Here is a 24,436-nt window from a genome sequence, read left to right as displayed (position 1 = left end):
GAGCTGTTTTTAAATACCTGTTGTCAGTGATGCAGGCACACTCTAGGACATGTGTAAACACTCTAGGCCAGACTGGAAAGTTCACCTAAAGTCAAGACTTGAACACATGATGAGATGGATGTGTTTTCACTGTCTAATACAAAAAAAAAAAAAGATAAATCAAGAGGAAAAAGTCTTTTGGTTACTTATTTGAAATCCTTATGAGTTTATTTTATCCTATCAGTAGTTCAAATGCTTACATGATTAAGGGATTTTCATAGCTACCAGAACAGAACCTCGGCTGGAGAGTCCATCCCCCGAGATACCTCCTTCCACAGCCCCTCCAATCTTGGTTTAATTCACATAGTTACCATCTTGAGGTCAGGGCCCTAGCTGGCCATTTTCTCAGTTTGTAGCTTTGAGAGAAGCGTCATGAGAATCATCCACCTTTTGATAACTTAAGAAGGAGATTTGGAGCCAGGATGCATTTGAGGAGCAATTTCATGCTGAAAAGCCTAGGAATTTATTTCTTGGGGAGTTTCGACACAGCAGTCAGTCTGGCCAGAAGACTCTCGAGAAGGAATCTACTGAGGCATTCCTGGAATCATATTGGAAGTACCTGGCAGAGATTCCTGCTTCAAGGCATCCTTCTCAAGGGGTTTTGTGTTCTCTTGTATGAATGCGGTCTTCTTTGTGGAACTAGCTAGAGATACCAGTGGCTAAACAAAACAAAAAAGCAAAAGTCATTAGCAGAGACTGAAACACACTCAGTATGCCAAGAACACAACACTGCCATTTTTGTGCCCAAGACTAATAACAAAATTGTAACAGATCTGCTCTAGCAAAGTATAAAACAAATCAAGGATTAAGGATCAAGATGATTCACCAATAATTCTACTGCCTGCCAGAACAGAACTCAACACCATCTAAAGGAAAGCTACATAATCTAGATTCCCTACAAAGTATCATCTACAATGTTTGGCACACAAGTAATAATTACTAGACATGCAAAACATATTCTAGAAAAAAAGTATTTAATAGAGACCCCAAAATGACAATGATCATGGAATCGGCGACAAGGACTTAAAATAGCTATGACAAATATTTTCAAACATTTAAAGGAGAAAAAATGGGCATAATGAGTGAAAAGTTAGGGTAGATAAGCAGAGAAAATGGAAATTATAGAAAGAAACCAGATAGAAATTATAAAATTGAAAAGTACAATATCTAAAATGAAAAAATTCACTGACTCCCTAAATAGCATGCTGGGCATTGTAGGAGAAGAGGTCAGTACACTTGAAGGCAGATCAATAGAAATGATCCTAACTAAAACAGAGAAAAAAGATTGAAAAAATAAATTCGGTCTCAGTGAGCTATAAGAGGATATCCCATAGTCTACATCTATGTGATTGCAGTCCCTGGTTAGGGAGGAATCTCTGGAGCTTAAGCTCTCCCAGCCACTTCTACTTCCATTTTGTGCACTGTCCAGTGGATACTATGTACAATGGATCCTGTGGGGCACTGCAGAGAGGTCTGTGAAATATTTGTCCATGTGATCTGTAAGACCCTTCTAACTATATGCAGCAAATCTATGTATTGACCCCATAAAAATGTATTTATAAAAATTTGTATGGCTACATCTTTGTAAACAAAGGGACTGTTTTCAAACTTAGAATCATGGCTGACTTACTCAAAACTGCCTCAGCTTAATAAAGAGAAACCAATACAAAGGCAACTTTCGCTAGCTTTCTCCTAGGTCTGACTCAAACGTTATCTCCTCTTCTTGAGTGCTATAATTGGATGTGATTTCTACCACACATAGAGCAGTTTCTACTCCTCTTTTTGACACATCCACTGGGGTACTGAAAGGCTTTCTAAGGTATATGCAAGCAATGATGGTTTTAAGATATGAAGGGAAATTTTGCAAAGCTTTGCATATGTGCATAAAAACCCATCAGCAGGCTGGCTGAAATCTTATGCAACCCATCCTGGGCCTATTTGAGACCAGGTTTCATAGCACTAGTGACTCAAAATCTGAAAATGACCAGGAGCAAGGAACAGTTTGCAATTTGCCTTGAGCCAAGGAGAAATGAAAACTTAGAATCTCATCTGATTTGAGGGATCTTCACTTCTTTGCCCTCTACCCAGTTCTTTCCATTTTCACTATGAGAGTAGCTCTCCCTGGTAAGTTTGTTTTAAGATCCCTGTTGGGCCTCTCTGTTTCCTTCTAACAAAGGGCATCAACTTCCATAATCACATTTTGTGGATGAGTTCTTTCTTAAAAGGGAGAACTTGTTCTTAGTCCAGGCATCCTGCTGGCTCTCATTCCCAACTTCCCTGACAATGGCCTTTGTCTCACACTTGGCGAAAGAACAGCATACCTTTTACTCATCTAAATCTTGCAAAGGAATATTGCTACAGGGTGTAAAACCTCCAGGGTGCACCTCAGTGGGACAATTCCAAACATTAATGTGAGCAAAGGTTTCTTTAATAAAGGCATCATGAAACCAGGGTGGAGTTTTGGAAGTCTTTCCCTGACTTATATATATTGATATTTCTGTTAACAGGGAAGCATGGTGTTAGGAAGGGGCAACAAGGGGATGACAACTTCCACGTCATGACCTCCCCTTTATCGTCTCCCGGCACCTGTTCAAAGAATGAACTATTCCTGAGTGAGAATTCCTTTAGACTAGTGACAAACAGTAGTATGAAACTACCTTTCTTTTGACTTAATTTACCCATAAAACATCCAGACTTGGAAAATAAGTGTATGAATTTTTGAGGAGAGTCGAGCATATTAGCGTGAGTATACATAAGCTAAGTGGTTTCATGTCTCTTCATCAGAGGCGGCTTTGGAAACTAGCAAAAACTAGTGAATTGTACGAAACTGCACTGAAGATTTTAATGCATAGAATATAGTGATAGTCGGAAAAATGTCAGATATCAAGCCCCCTGAGTCGATTCCCTGTCTGGTATCATGCGCTTTGTAGAAAGCACAACATCGGCATGAGGTGCTTTTCAGAAGATGGTGGCAAAAGTCGTGGGAGATAAAAGATACGCTTGTCAGGCTAATGAACACACAGCTGTTTCCAACTACAAGAAGGTAATAATTTACAGCCAGTATTACAGCATCACAGAGAAGACACAATCTGTGGCTTGATACATAAATAAATAGCACACAGTAACTAAAACACTGAGGTATATAGTAGATAATAAAATAATATACTTGAATTATACACTGATAACCATATTTGGTTTCTGAAATACTGAATAAGTTTTGAAAAGGGTTCAAAGGATCTTCCAAGGAAATATATTAGTTCCAAGTGACTTACGAGTTTTTAAAAATCTGATTTTTTTAAATGAGTAACATCTAAGGTATTTCCTGAAATCTAAAATGGAATTGCCTTTCGACATTTCCTTTTTTCCTTGACCAGGATTGTCAATAAGATTGGGGACATATAAACATAAGAAGACGGAGAGAAGCAAGCTCTGGAGCCTCAGTCCGCTGGGTGCTGCAGCCTCACTGGCCTGTGGATTTCCTGGTATCCAGCTCTGGGCTGTGCACCTGCCCGCTGCTGGGTTCCTTCCTCCCTACCTTGTGGCACTTTGCATACTGCTGTTGAATCTGACACTCTTCTTGCTTCAGCATTTCTGTCATTTTGGTTTCTTTGAGGCTATTGTCGTGTTCTTCCTTCAGCTGGATCATCTCTTGGCTCTCCTGAGGTGAGAGGGGAGCTGAGTCAAGTCGGCCCCTGGGAAGCCTGTACAAATGGGCTTGCTCTCACTGGCACAGACCACAGGCCTGGGGCCCTGTTTGCTCCTATGACCAGCTTTTGCCTGCTAGTAGCTCCAAACCTACCAATCCCTCAACTCCTCTGAGTTGGAGTCCTTCTTCAGCCCCCAGACTCCCCACTCTTCAGGAATATCTGGGCCTAAGGGATCTCGCAAGTCGAACAAACCAAGAAACTTTCTGGGCTAGCTCTGGAATCTTGCTTTGGATTTCAAATTACCGTGAGAAAGCTGGAAAGCCCTCCCCAAGATGGCTCTGAGCACACACACACCTCTTCTTTTGCTTTAGTGGTTTTCCTGTAATGATAAAGCCAGTGAGCCAGGTACTCGACGGGGTCACTGGGCCGAACTTTCCCCACCTCTGCCAGTGCCTGGCTCAGGCAATTGCCAAAGCACCTCTTCAGGTAGTCCGTTTCCATCCTGTGGGCCTGGCAAACAGCACAGCGGGGTCACACTATAAATCGAATCTGATTTTTAAAATAGACACATGCTAGTCAATTCGGATTCATTTCAGGATACATATGAGATACTTCTGGATGCCACCCTTCCCAAAAGAAACAGTAAATATATACTTGCCAATTGCTCTTACATTTAAATGGACTTTTTTTTTTTTAAAGCTCTCCGACTGTCTTAGGTCAGATAATAAATAGGTCCTGGGGGTCATGAGGCCAGAGGGGAGCTTGATATAGTTGTGGTTAGGGGTGGCTAAGGTCTCCACTTACCCACACATCTCTAGGGAAGAAATAATTTCGCAGGCAGGAGGTCCCAAGGGGGGCTCTAAGGACCCAGCAAGCTGTGCTATTGTGAAGTTGGAAGGTACAGTCATTAGTTATTTCAGAAGGGGCCACGGAGCAGCCCTGGGGAGCAGAGGGAGGGAGGATGGCAGGCACTGTAGCTACCTGTGTTCATGAGCTCTCCCAGTGCGTAACACACTATTCTACTCTAGTGCTCAAGCAAGAAACTACTTGAGGTTGAGCTGATGCCCCGGCATTTACTATTAATCAGATTTCCAGAGCTGGAGGCAATGTAGCCTGAGTCAGACCATAAGTTAGGGGTGGCCGTGTACAGCCGCGGTCTGAACACAGACTCCGGGAACAGACAGACCTAGTTCTGGTCCTGGTGCTGCCGCTTATAGCTGTGTGATCTTCAACAAGTCATCCGGTCTCTCTGAGCCTTGGTTTTCTCATCTGTAGAACAAAATAATAAAGATATGGGCCTCATAATTGTGGGGGTTAGAAGAGATAACAAATACATGTAAAGCACTTAGCCTGGCACATGGTGTTTAATAAATATATACGTATATATTTTAGATTTTTTACTTATTTGAGAGAGAGAGAGAGAGAGTGTGAGAGAGAGCATGAGCAGAGGGGAGGGGCAGAGGGAGAGGGAGAAGAAGGCTCTCCACTGAGCAGAGAGCCTGATGCAGGGCTTGATGTGGGGCTCCATCCCAGGACCCTGGGATCATGAGCTGAGCCGAAGGCAGACTCTTAACCGATTGAGCCACCCAGGTGCCCTGGTACGCGTTTAATAAATATTAGCTATTATAGTGGAAGACTGTGACATACAATGGACTAACACCTATTTCTGATCACCTCCATATTTCTGAAGTTTACACACTTTAAGTCCAAAAGAGTTAATAATAAAGTGAATGATAAAGGCTCGGTTCCAGTCTTAACATTTTCTGGAGGTGTTTTTCAGTTTAAGGAAGGAAAGATACATAGATATGTATATAGAAAAAAGTTATATATTTCCAAGCTCTTTTCATTGCAAAAGCCTAGAGGCAAAAACACTTAAGTAGCAATGAGCACACTGAGCATAGGGAACTTGTTTTGAAATAGCCTTCACCACTTAAGAGCAATCAGGGTTCCTTGGAGAAATGCTGAATTCTAAGGTTGGGGCAGGAAAGGTCCAAGAAGCCTGGAGCATTTTCTTGTCCCACAAAGTAGAAAAACGCTAGAAAATAAGTGGTTAAGGACACAGGAGCCAGCAGATTGGGCGGCTACTCGCCCAATCTAGCGCAATTAGACCATTGAAATAAGTATTGGCTATAATGGATTATAACTAATTGGGGAAAATAAAAAATCTGCGAATCAATATAAGAAAAAATTGGTAAGTGAGTGAATGGGAGAGAAGGCAAGTTCTTAAGGTAGAATGTCAACTAATAAACATGGGAAGAACAATGGAGTTTAAAAAAAAAAATCAACATTTTGTAACCATCATAGTATAACTGCATCAAGCCAGAATCAACAGTGAGTTCTAAAACTCAATGAATATTTGATAGAGAAGAGGATATTCATATAGCCTCAAAGTTTCTCCCCACAAATTATGTATTAATTCCAAAAGGAAATACAGGAACTTTACAGTGGTGAGACCCACCCGATACAACCTTTTTTTTTTTTTTTAAAGATTTTATTTATTTATTTGACAGACAGAGATAGCGAGAGCAGGAACACAAGCAGCGGGAGTGGGAGACGGAGAGCAGGCTTCCCGCCAAGCAGGGAGCCCGATGCGGGGCTCGATGCGGGGCTCGATGCGGGGCTCGATGCGGGGCTCGATGCGGGGCTCGATGCGGGGCTCGATGCGGGGCTCGATCCCAGGACCCTGGGATCATGACCTGAGCCGAAGGCAGACGCTTAACGACTGAGCCACCCAGGCGCCCCCACCCGATACAACCTTAATCAAGCGATCTAAGGAAACATCACTAAGAAAGCGACAAAGTGACATCATGTGTCTCCTGATGGGATGCACTTCTTAGGGGGATGAAATATATTTCTGTGGATTCTTGCCCAAATGCAAAACTGGAATCTAACTGAGGAGATACGAACAAAGCCAAATTGAGACAGTCTGGAACTGGCCTGTGCTCTTACAAATGTCAAGATCGTGAAAGACAAAAAAAGAGGAGGAACCATTCCAGATCAAAGGAGCCTAAACAGGCCTAACAAATGCATGGAACACATGGTTCTGGATTGAGTCTGAACTAGAAAAAAGAATTTTATAAAGTGTTGTTGGGGAAACTGAATGTGAATTGTACATGACATAATAGAAGTGTATCAAGGTTGGGGCACCTGGTGGCTCAGTCGGTTAAGTGTCTGACTCTTGATTTTGGCTCAGGTCATGATCTCAGGGTCGTGAGATTGAGCCCCACGTCAGGCTCTGTGCTGAGTGTGAAGTCTGCTTAGGATTCTATCTCTCTTCCTCTGCCCCTCTCCCTGCTTGCCCTCATGTCCTTTCCCCCCCCCCCCCCCCCCCCCCAAAAAGTGTATCAAGGTTAAATATCCTGGGTTGGGTCACTGAAATATGAGTAAGAAAATGTAATTTTTCTTTGGAAATACACAGTATGGTTGGACTGAGTAATGGCTTCCCAAAGTGTCTGAATACCTGGAACCTAAGAAATCTGTTACCTTGTCTGGCAAAAGGGACTTTGCAGATGTGATGAAGGATTTTTATATGGGAAGATGATACTGGATTATCCTTGGAGGCACACTGTAATCCCAAGGGTCTTTATAATCGGGACACAGTAAGGTCAGACAGGGAACAAGGAGATGTGATGGTGGAAGTTGAGAGAGACAAGGTGATGTGATTCAGGGCCTTGAGCCAAGGATTGTGGGTAGCCTGTGAAGCTGGAAAAGGCAAGGACATGGATTCTCCCCTAGAGCCTGTGGAAGGAATCAGCCCTGCTGACACTTTGGTTTTAGCCCTGTAAGACTCATTTTTGATTCTGGCTTCAAAAACTGCCAAGAGAATAAATGCGTGTTTAAAGCCACTAAATTTGGGGGGCACCTGGATGGCTCAGTTGGTTAAGTGTCTGCCTTCGGCTCAGGTCATGATCTCAGGGTCCTGGGATTGAGTCCCCTTTCACTCCAAGTGTGGTCCATGATCTGCAGCATTGCATCCCCCGGAGGCTTGTCAAAATGCAGATTCTCAGGTCCCACCCCACACCTACATATTCAGATTCTGCATTCTAACAAAATCCCTGGGTGATTCAGTTACAGATCTACAGATCACCAACTCTGCATTCCAGAAAAGCTCTCCACTTCCCAACCCTCGAATGCCTGCTTCTCTGTGTAGGTATGGCAAACGCTTTCTGGAGTAAGCCTCTGCTCTAAATTGCACGTTTTCAACAATGGTCTCAATGAAATAGGGGACCTGACAGTTACTAAAACTTGATGCAAAGACAGTAGAGACAGAATAACAGAGCCACAGTGTGAGGCCAGGAGAGGGAGGGGGCCAAAGGGATGCCTTTTACAGTCATCTCTCCACAAACACCAGGCACACTTACCAAGGCGGACCGACGGGCCTATTCTTCCCAGAGCTCCTCTGGGAGTCAGCTTAACACTGCCCCTCCTTGTTCATGGCCTTGCAACTCGGTAGGCAAGGCAACAAGCATAGAGATGGTCTTTGTTCACACTATATCCCCAGTGCTAGGCACACAGTAGTTGCTCAGGACATATTTTTTGACTTAATCCAGTGAAGGCTCTTGCTAACCCAGGCAAGAGCCCAAGCTCCCGTCCATCTGTCAGTGCCCACTCTGGTACTTACTGTCTCAACCAACGTTTAAGGAGGCTTCTCCTGCCCAGCATTGCCCAACGTAAATTAAAACAGAACGTGGGAAATGCTAGCAGAGTGCTGTACACAAAACACTAGGTCAGGGAAGACTGCAATGGCTCTGGCTTGGTGGAGGTTGGACAGCTTCCCGGAGGTGGGGGCGCCTGAGCTGGTTCTGAAAGGAACCAAGCGGAGGTCACCAGCAATCTCAAAGGTGCGAAGCCGTGAAAATCCCGGGCCGTCGAACTCCGGGGATCGTCTCCTCCGGCCGGGGGGCTGTGGGGGTTTCCCGCCTGGGTGAGCAGGTGGCCCGCCTGCGGCTCCTCCCCTCGAGCCCGCCGCCCCTCTGTCTCTCCCAGTGCGCGCCGGCCTGCCAGCCGGCTCGACTCTTCTTCTCGGCCGCCCCCTCCTCCCAGCCTCCAGGTGGCGAGTCTCTGCTCACCCACCCCGGCGCTCCCTCCTCTGTGGGGCGCCCCCGCCACACCCCGCGCGCGCCGTCTGCCCGCGACTGTCGCGCCCCCTCCTCTCCGCCGCGCGTTCTCCACCCCTCACCACCTCCCGGCGCCCCACCCCGCGCTCACCCCTCCGCGCGCCCTGCCCTCGTGCAGTGCGCCGTCTCGGGTTCTGAGGCGCGCGCGCTCGTTGCCTAGCGACGGGACGCGACTCGCGGGGCGAGGGTAGGCGCATGCGTCGGGTGTGCGCGTCCAGAGCGCTGGCGTCCTTCGCCCAGGCAGGTACTTGGCGGGGTTCCCGCCGGGGCGGCGGTTTGGGCTGTTGGACCTTGTGAGCGGTGTGGGGCTCAGGCTTCTCCGGACGGAGAGAGGTTTTAGTGCAGCGCCTGGGGAGCGCCTCCTCCTCTTCCTCCTCCTCCCCCCCACCCCTCTCCTCCGCTGGCCTCGCCGCTCCGGATGGAGGGGACGGGGAAGGCGGGAGTCCCTTCGGTAGACCCAGGATAGGAAAATGAACCCAAGCGCCCCCAATCGAGGGTTGCCAGATAAAACACGGGACACCCAGTTCATTGTGAATTTCAGATAAACAACGAATGATTTTGTATTATTCTACACTGTACTAACACGTCATTCCTTCTTTCTCTGAAATTTATGTTGAACTGGGCATCCCGTATTTTTATGTGCTACGTCTGGCAATCCCGAATCCCGAATCCCCTCTTGTCCCACTAGGCTGGCGGGCTTTCTCCTAGGCATGGGTAAAGGATCTCTTTCTATTACTTGTGACAACCTCTCCAGGCTTGAGGTAGCTGTTTCTCTGGGAAAGGGCTTTCTTATATTGAGCCGAGATGCCTGTTGGTGTATATGAAAATTAACATTCCTTACAACAACCTGTGAGCTGGGTATTACCTCCATTTCATGGACAGGAAATATGAGAAGTCAAGTAACGAGCTTACCTGGGTTCGTCTAATCTATGCATAGATCTCAGACAGACCCTCGATCGGATCGGATGCTACTCTCAGGCCAGAGGTTTCTCCCTTGGGGACATGGTCCCTTTCCCATGTATTATCTTTCTGGAACAGCAGCAGGAAACCTGTTTTACATTTCAGATGACATTGAGATGTCACTGCAGTTATTTTTGTCTTGAGAGTATATCCCGTTGAAGAAACACAGTGTAGATACTGTGTCTCAAACTCGTTTGTAATACTCTAATCCTTCTCTCTGTATGGTTAGACACCAATGCCAGCTTGAAAGGAAATTCAGTTCATTCGTGCCAGTTTGTAGAGTTTAAGTTTTTATGACTACATTTATGTACACACATACACATTCCTTTCCCCACTGCTGTTAATACAAAAGGTGGCATACTATCTACAATTTCTGCATCTTGCTTTTTTTTCACTTCACCCTATGTCCTAGAGATCACTCCCTGTTTTAGAGATCTTCTTCATGTCTTTTATATAATATACATGCACAGTAATCCATTGTGTGGCTGTATCTCATCAGTCCCTTAAGGATGAACTTTTGGATGGGGTTCCAGTTTGACTATTTTAAGTAACGGTGCAAAATAACTATGTGCATATATTATCACTCTGTATTTTTGCAAGTTAACATGTGAGAAGTGAGATCGATGGTTCAAAGGGTAAATACCTATGTAATTTTCTAGATACTGCCAAATTCCTCTCTGTGGGGGCTATACCAATTTATACGCTCACCACCATCAAGTGAGAAAGAGCACTATTGGGGTTCATGAACCTCAGGAGGTTGTTGTTTCTGAAATTTTATGCAGAATGTTCAGTGCATTTATTTGTACAGGGACAGGACTAGACCTCCTGGCATTCTATTCCTTCATATTCAGCTCATGCCTGACCTATAGCAGGTACTCAGTATATATTTGTTGAATAATGAATACATTTCATTAGATTCTTAGACATGACTGGATACCATAAGGGTAATTTGAGGATGATCAGTTTTTTCAAAGCACCTGAAGTACAGTGGTTGCTACATTTCCCCTTCCTTTCTTCCTGCCTTCCTTCCTTCCTTCTTTCCTTCCTTCAAATCTGGTCTAAGATTATTCCTGTCCATCTTCATAACTGAATATACTGGAACATTACTGGGAGAGTGGAGAAACTCACTCACTTGCCTCCATGGGAAGCCAGTGTGCCCACCCTGTGATTAAAACACACTCCTTGAGGAGCTGGAGGAACTTGTCTTGGGAGAACAGATGTGTGTGTACACAGATGATTCTCAGGCTGGATGACAGGTGCTGTGTGAGTTGCTTGGAGAAGGATTTCCTTTGCATTGCTTGGGAAGGCTCAGGGAATGAGAGATGACCTACATTTTGCAGATGAGGAGATAAATCTAAGCTGGGAGATAGTGAGGAATAATTATGTGCAAAAGTCTTGGAGATGGAAGTGTGCAAGGTATGACTGGCAGAATGGCAGAATGTTCAGTGTAGTTAGAGCCCAGGATATGCTGGAGGCAGAAGAGATGTCTGGAGGTGAGCCTGAGAAGAAATTGGGGCCAAAGTGTGAGGAGCTTCATATGCTATTCTTTGATGGTTGATTTTTTTTTTTTTTAATCCCTTGTCCTTGGAGATTCATGGACTTTTGTGTTTTTTTGAGGTGGAGTATTGTGATGTTTTCTAAAACTGACCCTCGTGGCTTGGGAGGAACATCTGAATCATTAAGATAATGACTCTGGAATCACGAGTTGGATATGCATCCCATGTTCACCATGTTGACTTATAAGCTCTTTGTGCCTGGGCTTCCTCATCTACACAGCAGGGGTAATGACAGTGATTTATTACCCACGTTGTGAGGATCGAGTGAGACATGCACTGCTTGGCATGTAGCCATCTCACAATAATGACGGTATCCCTTTTTCTGACTCTTTTCTTTTTCATTGTTTTTTGTTTGTTTAGTTCCTGTATCATTTATTTCTGCTCTAATCTTTGTTATTTCCTTCCCTTTGCTGGTTTGGGGTTTTGTTTGTTGTTCTTTTCTGACTCTTGGCCTTGAGAGCCATCAGGATTTTGAAAGTACATCTTAGTGGTAGCTGTTGTGACATCTGTGGAGTCTTTTTGGAAACCGTTAGAAGCTTCATGGAGCCAGCTTGCTTGTGTCATCCCTGATGGGAGGTGCCCATGACAGGGTGCAATGCTTTGTTGGCCTCATTGGACTCTACTTTTATTGTGCTTTATTGAACATTCCCTGCATTAATGCAAAAACATTTACCTTTTAGAAGTCAGAGGTGAGAAATGGAGTCGATAAATCTTCAGAAGTGCCTTGGGACATGTCTAACTCAAGGTCTTGCAGAAGTGGCAAGAATTCGCCCAGTGGATCCAATAGAATATTTAGCATTGTGGATTTTCAAATATAAGGAAAATGTGACCATGGAGCAACTGGTAAGTAGGGATCTTGTTTTAGAAAATTAGAAGTGTAGGGGCGCCTGGGTGGCTCAGTCGTTAAGCATCTGCCTTCAGCTCAGGTCATGATCCCAGGGTCCTGAGATCGAGCCCCGCATCAGGCTCTCTGCTCCGCGGGAAGCCTGCTTCTCCCTCTCCCACTCCCCCTGCTTGTGTTCCCTCTCTCGCTTTGTTTCTCTCTGTTAAATAAATAAATAAAATCTTAAAAAAAAAAAAATTAGAAGCGTAAAATAATTGTTTCCATTTGTCTGCTTTTTTAAGAAGTTCAATGTTATTTCTATTATAAAAGTAATACATTTATTATGAAAAACTTGGACAATATGAAAAAACAGAAAGAAGAAAAAAATACTTCACAGAAGACCTCTTTTTAGATTTTTAGGTATTTTCTTCTAATCTTTTTTCTATAGATTTTCATTTGTAGACTTTTTTTTTTACACAATTGTGATCATACCCAGGGTATAATTTTAATTTTATGCTCTTTGTTCAAATAAAACACACATTTCCCCAAATTATTACACATTTTCTAAATGGGGTAGAGTAAAATTTGCTTCCCCTTTCCCTCTTGTTGGTGATTAACATGTTTTCAAGATTGTTTTTATTATAAAATTGTTCTAGCTCAAATTAGTCACGTGACATTGTTTTTAAACACTGCTAGAGACAGAAGGAAATGGTCGACTTGGAGCGTGAGAGAGAACTAGCTGTGATAGAGCAGGAAATGATGGAGAGGCTCAAAGCAGAGGAGCTCCTGTTCCAGCAGGTGAGACAAGCACGGGAGTTCAGGGGTGACTGGAGTTAGCGGTGTCCGCCTCAGTGTGGTGCAACCCAAATGTTGAAAAACTCCCTATCTCTAATGAGTTAGGAATGGCTCTCTTACATCTTCTTGTTTCTGTATTTATGTATCTGTGTCTTCTTTGCTGGAGAAACAGCAGCAGTGGGGTGGAAGGAATACCCAGGGAGTGTGCTCTCATGGAGGCCATGGGGAGAGACCCAAGGGGTCAACCATGCCTACTGCTGGTTGAGTGAGAGCAAGACAGCAAAGTGCTCATTCAAGACCACTGGTGACCTTGGAGGGAGCAGTGTGCATGGGGTGGGGTGGAACAGGGGAGATGGTGAGTGCAGGTAATGCTTTCAAGGAGATTTTCAGGGAAGGAGGTTGGTATTTTTTGGGGGGTGGAGCAGAGGCCAGAGGATGATTGATGTTAAGAGATAGGGAGAGGATGGTCTAGGTACATGTGGATGTATAGGTTTTGTGGCACAAGGTTTAAAACAGTTTCTGTATGACTCTTTCTTCTTTATGAAGTAGGGACCGTGATCATCTTCCAAGAATGAGGTGATAAAGTGGCAGGTATGAGGAGAGTGGGGAGGGTTTGAAATGGTAACTTTGAAGAATGGTAGAGTTGACCGGGAAACTTAGCTTTACTTGGTAGCATTGAGTACCCTGTCAGAGTTAGAGACCAGACATTTATAATGTTGCCATTTGGTCTGGTTTTACGATTCTGTGATTTTTCTCCACTTAGGCCTAGAGATTTGAGTGACGATGTGGAAGGGGCAGAACTTTTGATTGAAGTAGGTTTGGGGTAGCAGGATTGGAGAGCTGAAGATATTGGTAAGAGAATGGTTTCAGGGATGAGTCATGGATTGTAAACTAGATAGGGAAAGTTCCAGAGTGGCTTTTGGACTAATTTATTTTATGGAGAGCTTCTGAAATTTGTTATCCCTTTCATTCTACCACATAGTCTCGACTCAAATCTATACACTTGTAAAAGGGAAAGAAGCCTGTTATTTGAGTGTGTGGATAAAAAGGAAAATATAGACATGGCAAATAGCTTCTCTGCCTAACCTCTCGTCCCTGACACTGGGGTAGAACTTTCTAGGCACCCGAGATGGATATGGCTGTTGAAAACTTTACTGCTCCTGAATCTTCATTTTTCAATTGTTTGGTTTATTCTTATGGGGAGGTTGCAGAGTATTGAGTTGGGTGTCAAACAATCATCCAAATGGGTGAGCGTCTGCTGCAGAATTGCCCCAGCTTTGAGTGAGAATCTGCCCTTCCTCTTATAGCTTCTACAGCTGGTATCTGTCCCCTGTCAGAATGAGGAGAACTCAGCAGTTCTTCCCTAAGACAGTTCCATCACAAATGTGGGGGTACTTGACTTTCTTTGGCTCATCTACTTTATCTCACTTAGGTAAAATTTGGCAATAGTAGAAATCAAGCACTTCTCTGGCTGTATTGTGTTGATCAGTATGAAGGGATCCCCTGGGCACTGAACCCTGAGCATTGGCTCCAGAGTGGAAGATGGCAATAACAGGCTGCAGAAGATTTTATGACCCATTAAAGAAATAGTGTAGTGGCCAGAAATAGATGAGAGAAGGAGAAAGGGACCTGTGGAGAGAAGGTCCACTGGAGAAGAACTTAAGAGAGAGTGAGCCAGAGATGCAAAGAGACAGGTGTTCTGAGCCCACCATTGAGTCAAGTGAGCTGGGGTGTCAGGACTCTGGTCCCCTCCCTGTTGTTCTCACAGTCAGTACCATTGACTTGAAATTCCTTGAAAGTTTAGGCACTCTCTAGTAAGCCCAGGGCCCTGTGAACAGAGAAGTACTTTGACTGCCATTTTCTACCTAAGAGCTCACTGAGGAAGTAAAAGCTTTTTGGTTTGTTTGTTTGACTTGTTGGAGTATACTTCTAATGGTTTTACTCCTGTGTGAAGAAAGGAATTGAGCTTTGAAATTTTCCTGAAAATGTTAAGAAACTGGTTCTGTTGACCAGTGTGGTTGGTATTTAACAACTGCATTTTGCAGTGCTGTTGAGAGATTAGTCATTTCACTTCCTCCACCAGTTTCTGAAAGTGGATCGAATGCTATGTTCTTGCACTTCAACGATCTACCCCATCACTTTTATCCCAGTGTGGATAATACAGGGTTACCAAGAAATTCCCTTTAACAACCTTCTGTAAATAAATAGTAACCACTGTTTATTATCTCTTTATTTATAAAAATATATTATTTTTTAAAAATGCATTTGCAAGACATACTGGGACATGTATGTATTATGGTATATTATAGAGCAAGAGAGAACAAATTTCCACAAAAGTTTACATCGATGAAATAAAAATTTTTTAAAAATAATAATTGAATACAATTTTCCTTTTAGAATATAGGCTTACTGCTGAGGAGAATTAAATTATTTTTTTAGAGATAACATTTCATTTAGTTGGAGTTCAAAACGTTCCCTATCATCAAAATTGATTGAAAACATTTATCTGTTAATGCTGATCTGTAATGAGATTTTAGTATTTCCTCTTTGAAAATAGCTGAGAGGTTAGTCCTGCCAAATGCTGGTATCAGTCCATGTGCATATAATTTTGACCATATTTATCTCTTGGAATGCATATGTAGAATTCTATTAGATTTTTATCTTGTTTTGCCTTTTGGCATGTCATTACCTTGTAGATTAATTACTTCCAGTTGAAGGTTGGTAAAAGCTTCTCAATTACCCAGTTAACTGGATTTGGGGATATGGAAATTTCATTTGCGCTGAAATCAAGGCCACAAAATACTCTGGGCCTATAGTTTGAGCTCGGGAAATATACCTGCTGCAGATTTGTGTGGGAATGGGGGGGGATCTAGTTTCTTGTTTTAGGTTTTAACCACATGGGAAGTGTATAAAGCAGCTTGACATTGTGATTCAAACATTGGTTGTTGAAATGGCTTTCCCCAGGTGTTAAGTTTTACGTTTAAGTGCTATTTGCCTTGTAAGTTTAGTTTGAATTGACTTAAAAATATTATTAAGTCTGCAGCAGCAAAGCTTATTTCCAAAGCCATTTAAGGTTTGATAATAGTGATTGAGAATGATTCTTCTCATTCCGAAAAATTTCAGTCTTGGTCCTGAGCCCCACAATGCACAGTAACATGTCAGCACTGTGAAGCCATAGGCAACGGCTGTGTGCTGGGGTAAGCCAAGATTTATGCAGTTTCTATTTCTGACGAAAATCCACAGAACTGATGATGGTTGCATTCATAAGAATGAATGAAGGACACTGTCAGGACTGCTGGCTCAATAGCACATGATAGATTCAAGCATTTTCTGCAGAGCACCTGCTGTTGAATAATACAATGAATACCCTCAGGCTTTCAAAACTGCATTTTCACAAGCTTTGTAAATTTGTCCAACTAAGCCTCTTTCTATTCCACACACATTTTTTATCACCATTGGTTGTAACACATCTTAGCAGGTTTCACTGCTGGTTGTACTGAATTAATGTTTCTCAACTTCTTTGGAAATATTTCTTGGGGCGCCTTGGTGGTTCAGTCCGACTTTTGATTTCATTCATCTCAGGTCATGATGTCAGGGTTGTGGGATCAAGCCTTGGGTTGGACTCCACGCTGAGCATGGAGCCAGCATAAGATTCTCTCCCTCCTTCCCCTCCACAGTGCATGCAGGCACTCCCTCTGTTAAAAAAAAAAGGAAAGAAAGGGGCGCCTGGGTGGCTCCGTCCTTAAGCGTCTGCCTACGGCTCAGGTCATGATCCCAGAGTCCTGGGATCAAGCCCCGCATCGGGCTCCCTGCTCAGCCGGAAGCCTGCTTCTCCCTCTCCCACTCCCCCTGCTTGTGTTCCCTCTCTCGCTGTCTCTCTCTCTGTCAAATAAATAAATAAATAAATAATCTTTAAAAAAAAAAAAAAGGAAAGAAAAAAGAAAGAAAGAAGTTAAAGAAAATATCTCTTGCCTGTAGTTGTCCCATGAAGACTATTCATAGAGGCAGATCTTTCAGTCACTTCAAACTCAGCATTAATACCAGTAAACAACAACAACTGAACAGTGTTGGGAACATTTGTCTACCCATCAAGAGCCAAGGAAAATTGCTCAAAATAATTTGCCTTGTTTTTAATTGACTGTTGATGTTGCTCCCAGTGTCATCAACTCTTTGAGCAACTGTTTTCGCCAAAAGGCTAATAATCTTAATTTAAGTTTATTTTTTTCGGGAACACTGAAATCAAACATGTTTTAATTAAATCACCATTGGGAAATGAACTTCTTTGCTTGGCTAACAAATGAGCCACTTGGAAACTTGCTTTCGTTGCAGCCTCATTTTTATTTTTAATTTTTGTGAAAAAATTTTACTATGATGAAATAATTCTGTTTAAAATATTCTAATATGTCTGACCTTTGTTTTCATGTGAGTTGAGAATACTGTGATGGTAAGTGTTTAGTCTGGTAATATTGATGTTTATTGCATTCTTTTAGTAAAATATTCTTGCTTAATAAACACCATACTTTGCCGTTTAATTTGGTAATAAAATACTCTCCACTGTATCTTAAAGGGGCACCATTCAAAGTCCACTTCTCTTGTTATGGCATGATGGGTACGCACCAATTTAAAAACTGTCATGGTGTAGGGATACCGTGGCACTCCAAGAACTACTGAGATAAAACAGTGTCACTGTGATTTGTAGCACGCTGAGCAACAAAGTGATGAGAGCACCATCTATGGTCCCTGTTGCAACCACTCAGCTGTACTATTGTGCAAAAACAGTCACAGGCAATAAATAAGCAAATGAACATGATGGTGTTTCTATGAGACTTCATTTATAGGCACCGAAATTTGAATTTTTTATAGTGTCAGGAATACTATTATTCTTTCAATATTTTTCAACCATTTGAAAAAGTAATACCTCTCCTAGCTCATGGGCTGTACAAATACCAGATTGGGTCAGATTTGGCCCACAGAATTTAGTTTGCTGACCCTTATTCTAGTGTGGCATGTATGTTGAATTGGGACCAGTATATTTTTGATTATCTATAGTTTCGCATAATATACTTAAGATTTTCTCATGCACTCTTCTGCAACTAAGGTTTGGCTCTTTGAACACCCATCTATGCTTGAAAGGATTTTATCTAAAAAAAAAAAAGTACTGCAATCTCATTTGTTGCTTCAAGAAGAACAGAGAAAATAACTTGATTTTATACAAATTGTGCTTTGCTACCAATTAGCGGTTAAAGAAGCTTCCTTTTTTATGTTAGACTTCAGGAAATATTTGTAAAAGCTAAAGTATTAGGCGGCTGTGATCATTTATTCTTGTAAGCTTCTGAAATTTAGGTAGGTATAAACTTGATTATCCGGGGACATTTCAGAGTGATTAGAGTTAATTCCTTGCAATTGATCTGATGCTAATATGACTTATTTATTTCTGAATATTCAGCAACAGCTGGAGTTCCAGCTGGAGTTGGAAATGCAAGAGAAAGAGAGACAAAGAATAGAAGAACTACAGACAGCTCAAGAACAATTAGAGACGGTAATTTGAAGTTTTATGAAAAAGTCTGTTTTATTTAAAACCTCATAGAACCCTCAAAGTATTTCTTGCAGCTGTTATAACGTGGGATTCAGAGACGTGCCACCCACTAGCTGCGTGGCTGAGACAAGTCTTACAACTTTTTCAACCTCAGTTTGCCTTTTTGAAAAAGAGGGATAACAGTGTAATATATTACTAACAGTCTCTCACTGGTTTGTTGTAAGGATCAGCTACGGTCATATGTGTGAAACTGCTCTGCAACCTTCCAGTCCAGGCACAGCTGTTTGTAACTGGGGTAACAGGTGTGCAAGGTTAAGTTCTTTGCAATAGTGAGGGTATTTGGCTTAACCGGCCGAGCCACCCAGGCGCCCCCCAGCCGGTCGGTCTCTCTTGTTCATATGTGACTCCTCTATTTATTCCATAATTAAGATTAAAAACAGAAGTAGGTTTTATAAAATATGGGTATTCATGGCTTAGACGAGAACATCATTATGTAAAGCACTTTTTTAAAAGTTGGAAGGACGAATTGAATTAAAAAAACGAGATTCTTAAAAAGAGAAATTCAAAGCTGTATACATAGTTTAAAAAAACATGTAGTTAACAAAAACAGGGATGTCGAGCTTATCTTAGTCAGAGTGCGGTAGGGTGTGCTAAGATATACACGCATGCGCATATGCCCATAAATCCATGGAGCTATAGACCCCCTTTCTCTTCAGCGAAGATTCAGTGATGTAAAATGAGAGAAGAAAGGTTTCTGTTTTGTCACTTGTCACATTGGCTAATAATTTGGCTTCAGGTTTAATGTTTCAGATCATTTCATTTTTTAAGGCGTTGTGTTTAATTATAAATAAAACATAGCTTTCTATTAGTAGCGAGTGTTAAATGAGACTGCGAGTTGCAGTTTTGTACTAAATGTATCACATCACCCCTTTAAGAGTGATGACCTATTTGCTGTTAAATTGATCATAGCATTATGTAAAAATAAGACTTCTTGAAAATAAAACATGGAATCAAAACAGAAAGTGTGTTCAAATATTTTTCTTCATTTTTATGTATTATAGGAGATGAGAATGAATATAGAAAATATAGCTAAGAGTGAAGATAGTTCACATTCAGAGGTGAGAAGGAAAAGTTATTCTGTGTTAAGTGAAATGAATGAGTGTCCTAGAAGGCAAAGCTTAACATTGATGCATTAGTAGCTAAACTTTTTATAAGGAAATTATCAGAAATGATAGTCCAAGTGTGTGTTCTAGTAACAAAAATTCACAAGTACGATGTGCTTTAAAGCAATATCTCAAAGTGGATAAAAATGAGACATTCGGTTTCTGTTTGTATTTTTAAAAACCAGAATGTCATGAGATATTCATTGACCATATGTTTACTTACAATGATATATCTTAGATTTCTTAATGTACTTTTTAATTAAGTTTTAGCATTTATTTCTGGAATTCTCTATTAACAGGTAGTGGTGCATTCCGTTAACGTTGAATTTTGATGTTATAATTCAGACATTTCTTAGCGAAATCAAAAGAAAATTAATGTCTTACTTTTGAACTTGTTTAAAATTAGAAATGAATTTTAACAATTGTAGGATGTAACATCAGACTCAGGCAAAACACTAGCTGAAATTAGTGATCGATATGGGGCACCTAACCTGAGCAGAGTGGAAGAACTTGATGAGCCGATACTATCTGATGTAAGTATCTTCAAGAAAGTGGTTGGCGAAAAACAGATTTTCTTTTGGACTTTGGAAAAGCCTAGTGCATAGGAGGCCAGGGTTGGTTGGCAAATGGGCCCTTAGTGTCAGAGAAAGAAAATCAGTTCCCTGGGTGCTGACCATCTATTCCTGATGGGCCTTCTGCCCTTTGGTGAGCGTGTGCTGCCAGCCACAAGGGTCAGGGTGGGTACATATCTGGCTCCTTGCAAATGTGTCAGCACTGATGGGAGAGGAGCTGGTCACAGTGTGCCCTTGGGCAGAAGGTGATTTATATAGTTTGGGCTTAGGCTTTGAAAATCTCAAAATTTCTTCAAAATATATATTTAAAATCCTTTGGTGAAATACATAATCTTTAAGTTAAATTTCCGGGGGGGGGGTGGGACAGCTAATTGATTCTTGGTGGCAAACACTAGAACCAGATAAGTATCCTAATGAAAGTGCATGCTTTTACAGTATACAAGTACATTTGCTTGATTAATAAACATACAGTGTTTTCTATGTACCAGGCACCGTGCCTGATGCTGTTGTGGATAAAACACATAGTTATTTACCTTGTCTGGGGGACGGGGGGAGGGGGGGCAGACAATCGGACAAGCAATTAATAGTCATTGCTAGAGTGATCAAGTGATTTATCAGCCAGAGAAGTAGGTTTTGAGAGTGAACAGGGGAGCTGTTAATAACTAAGCCAGATCTGCGGGTATAGACCAGGACTGTCTGGGCTGAGGGTATATTTAGTGACCTAACCATGTGCACTGACAAAGTGGGGTAGCCAGCCCAGTGGAGGAGCCCTATCAGGGAAGCCTTCCCGTAGGAAGCTGGTGACTGGTTGCTGGGGGTGGGAGGGGGAGGGTCTGAGAGCACAGCCAGTATGAGATCTCCTACCCAGGGCAGAGTGGGGGGGTGTGAGGCAGTGAGGGAGGGGAGGCCAGGCAGGGGAGGGAGCAGGAACAGGCCATAAAATGCTTGGTAATTTGTGCCCAGATGAGTATGTAGATTTTATCCTAAAGCAGTGGAGGCTGATGCAATCAGCAATCAGCATTTTAGAAAGGCCAGCACAGAGGGAAGGATGGAGAGAGAGATGTGAGGACACCGGTTAGGAGGCCAGTGCAGTAATCCAGATTGAGATGGCATTGGCGGCCTGTCTAGAAGGGGGAGCTGAAAGGGCTTGGTGCTAATCAGTGAGTAGAGACGTTTTTATTAAAAGTTGGTGTTTTGGTACCAGGCAGGGAGCTAGCGAATAGCAGTGAACAGAACAGATGGGGTCCCTGCCCTCTGGGGGCTCGGGCTGGGGGACAGGTGCACTGAGAGGAGGGGCCTGGCCTGGATGAGTCTTCCTGAGGAAACAATGCTTGAGGAGTTAGCCTGAGCTAAGCGCAGCAGATGGAAGAGAGCAAGATGCTGTCAAGGAGCTGGCGTAGTTGAGCTCTATGGCTGGGTTGCACGAGCTGGGAGGTTGTGTGGCTCGAAGCTGGAGAGGTGGCTATAGGCCACATTACACTGTGCTCTGTATGTCAAGGGCAACAAGAGTTACTGAAAGGGTCTATGTAAGGACTGGAGAGGTGATTTTAGAGGAGGGAGAGAGGATTTGAGTGGGCAGGTGTGGAAAGGGGAGACCCCTTAGGAGGTTTTATGGTGGTCCAGCTGCAGGATGACCGACCAGGGCTAGGACCAGGGTATAGACAGCAGAGATGGGGAGAACCAGGTGGATTCGATATTGGCTGGGAGGATGAGGGACAGAAGGAAGTCAAGGGGAATGCCCAGATTTCTGCCGTGGGCAACTGGACTAAGAGCTTAATGATTTGTTGAGTTGAGGAAAGTAAGAAGAGGAAGTAGGTTTTATGAAAATGATGGCTTCATTTGTGGACATGTTGAATTTCAGGAGACCCTGAGACAAGCAGATATAATTGGCTAAAGACCAGTTGATGTGGGATACCAGTCCAGACAACAGGAGAAAGGTCCAGGCAGGAGATGGGAAGGCAGCAGTTAGGGGCTATGTGCTACATGGGGCTGGGAGAGGCAGGGAGTAAGGTACCTAGGAGAGCGTGCAGCCTGTGCAGGATGAGGTTCCAGCGAATGCATTAGAAATTCCATCATTTAAGGGGTGGATCCAGGAAGAAGACCCCGTGCCAGAAGGATAACAATAAGAAAGGGGAGCAAGAGAAGTAGAAGAAAGGATGGGTTAATAAATGCTTGAGAAGGGCTCCTGGGTGGCTCAGTCAGTTAAGCGGCTGCCTTCAACCCAGGTCATGATTCCAGGGTCCTGGGATTGAGCCCCACGTCGGGCTCCCTGCTCCGCGGGGAGCCTGCTTCTCCCTCTCCCTCTACCTGCCGCTCTCCCTGCTTGTACTCTCTTTCTCTAATAAAAAATAAAAAATCTTTTAAAAAAATAAATAAACGCTTAACAACATTTGCTTGGATCTTACTTGAAATAACTTAAAACTATCAAAAAGCTTCATTTACATAGTCACAGCTCTGACTGTATTAAATCATATTTACTTTTTATTTTGCTTTTAGGTTGCATTAAACATTGATCAAGATTTGTAGGATCAACAAACCTAAGAGCAATAAATCTTTCTGCTTGTTTCAAGTTTCAAAACATGAGGTTCCCAATTGTATTTTTTTTCCCTCTAGAGTCAGCTTTATAAATGGGCTTCATGGGTAGCCTTAAAAGGTTGTTTTGGATTCGCCAATGCAACTGGTTATTCGTAGGATTCCTCTGAGGCAGGAGAGAGAGTTGGCCCAAACAACGGAAAGGGGCAAATGAGAGATGAGCTGAAAAGAATGTGTGCGTCTGCGTGAGAACGAAATTGTTGAGGTGAAAGTTCTGGTCTGGGAGGAGTGAAAGGGGCTGCCACTGTGCAGGGCTCAGGAGTGTTCAACTTGCTTTAAATCCCGCCTCCCCCCCCCTCCACCCGGAAGTGGACCACAAAGATTTCCCCAGGTTGCTAGGCAGCGATACTTTGTAGGACCATTAATCCATGCTTAGTAATGGGGCTGGATGGGGAAGGATGCAAAGTGCTGGGGTAGAGAGAAGCAGCCTCTCTTTTGGAGCAGCCAGTGGGCAAAAGTACTGGTGCTGCTATTGAGGGGAGCTCTCGCTGGACACAGGCCATGCAGGGGGCTTCCTTGAGTGGGCGCTGGGTCATCCGTGGGCCCTGGCAGCTCTCCTGGCTCCTCAGAAGTTTCAGGCCCAGCCTTAAACTTTAGGGAGAACATTGCTTCCTTTATAAAATTCTTCCAAATCTAAATCTCTATTATGAATCCTTTCTGTTCTTTAAGAAATGGTATAGACATGGAGACATAAATGCCAGGAAGAGACTTCTTAAAAAAATAATAATAATTTGCTTCTGGTTATGACATACCTTTCCTGAGGCAATGAGAATAGAGCAGCCTAGTTGCTTAAACCAGAAGAGAAAAAGGGGGGGGAAATATTGGTTTCATTAAAAAGAAATGTTATCTTGCCTATCAGTTCTGTATGTTTTTTAGAAAAAAGTCCCAGGTGCCCTGGAGAGATGGTTTCTGGGTCAGTCAAGCTATCAGGCACTGTGCCTCCCAGCATGGTTGACCTGTATCCGTCCACCCGGGCAGGTGTGTCTAAGGGAGCAAGAGAGCACAGTGTCCCTCAGGCCCTAGGCTATGAGGGCGCCCTCATAGAGGGCTGGGGCTGGAAGGGCAGGCTCAGAGGACCCTTGAGCTCAGCATAGCCCAGGCCAGTCCCATGTTGGGGCTTGACAGCAAGAGTCTGTATCGGCTAGTCACAGGGGGGAGTGCTGTGGTTCTGGGGTAGGGGGTAGTCTTGTTGGAAGTGCTTCCAGCCAGATCTGGGCACAAGAGAGAGGAGGTAGAACGGGGTGAAAAAGGAGATGAAACTTTTTTTCTCAACTTTTCTCTATACCTGGTAATTTTTGATTAGATGTGAATTCTATCTTCTTGGGTGTTGGATATTTTTATTCCTATGAATATTTTTGTGCTTTGTTTCTGGATGTCATTAAGGTACTCATAAATAGTTTGATCCTTTCCGGTCTTGCTTTTAAGAAGCTCTGTTGAGTGGTACCAGAAGAGAATGGAGTCTGGGGCTGGTTTTGCCCCACCATCAAGGCAACACTCTCTGGGTGTACTACCCAATGTTGAGTGAACTATGAGAATTTTCACTTCAGTTGTGGAAAGATACACTTTTTTTTTTTTAATTTTATTTTTGAACCAGTTTATTGAGGTAGAATTGACAGCGAGGGAAATTATTCCCAGC

General features: G+C 43.1%; 2 protein-coding genes across 3 annotated transcripts; one reads left to right on the top strand and one right to left on the bottom strand.

Annotated features, from left to right (window-relative positions):
- Positions 1-437: 437 nt before the first annotated feature.
- DYDC2 (DPY30 domain containing 2) lies at positions 438-4,187 on the bottom strand. The gene is given in 3 exon segments (XM_021699953.1): positions 438-698; positions 3,575-3,697; positions 4,041-4,187. Coding segments are annotated over 3 exon segments (531 nt in total).
- Positions 4,188-12,015: 7,828 nt separating this feature from the next.
- DYDC1 (DPY30 domain containing 1) lies at positions 12,016-22,734 on the top strand. Of its 2 annotated transcripts, XM_021700079.1 has the most exons (6): positions 12,016-12,162; positions 12,839-12,940; positions 18,384-18,476; positions 19,535-19,591; positions 20,065-20,169; positions 22,705-22,734. In XM_021700079.1, exons 1-6 carry the CDS (start codon positions 12,016-12,018, stop codon positions 22,732-22,734), a joined length of 534 nt encoding a protein of 177 aa, XP_021555754.1. The 2 variants fall into 2 exon arrangements, with proteins under 2 accessions (XP_021555754.1, XP_044772438.1); XM_044916503.1 differs by lacking the exon at positions 20,065-20,169.
- The last annotated feature ends 1,702 nt before the right edge of the window (positions 22,735-24,436 follow it).

The sequence above is a fragment of the Neomonachus schauinslandi genome, chromosome 6 (genome assembly GCF_002201575.2).
Source record: "Neomonachus schauinslandi chromosome 6, ASM220157v2, whole genome shotgun sequence".
NCBI classification, from domain to species: Eukaryota; Metazoa; Chordata; class Mammalia; order Carnivora; family Phocidae; genus Neomonachus; species Neomonachus schauinslandi.
This window is presented reverse-complemented; position numbering and strand designations above follow the sequence as displayed.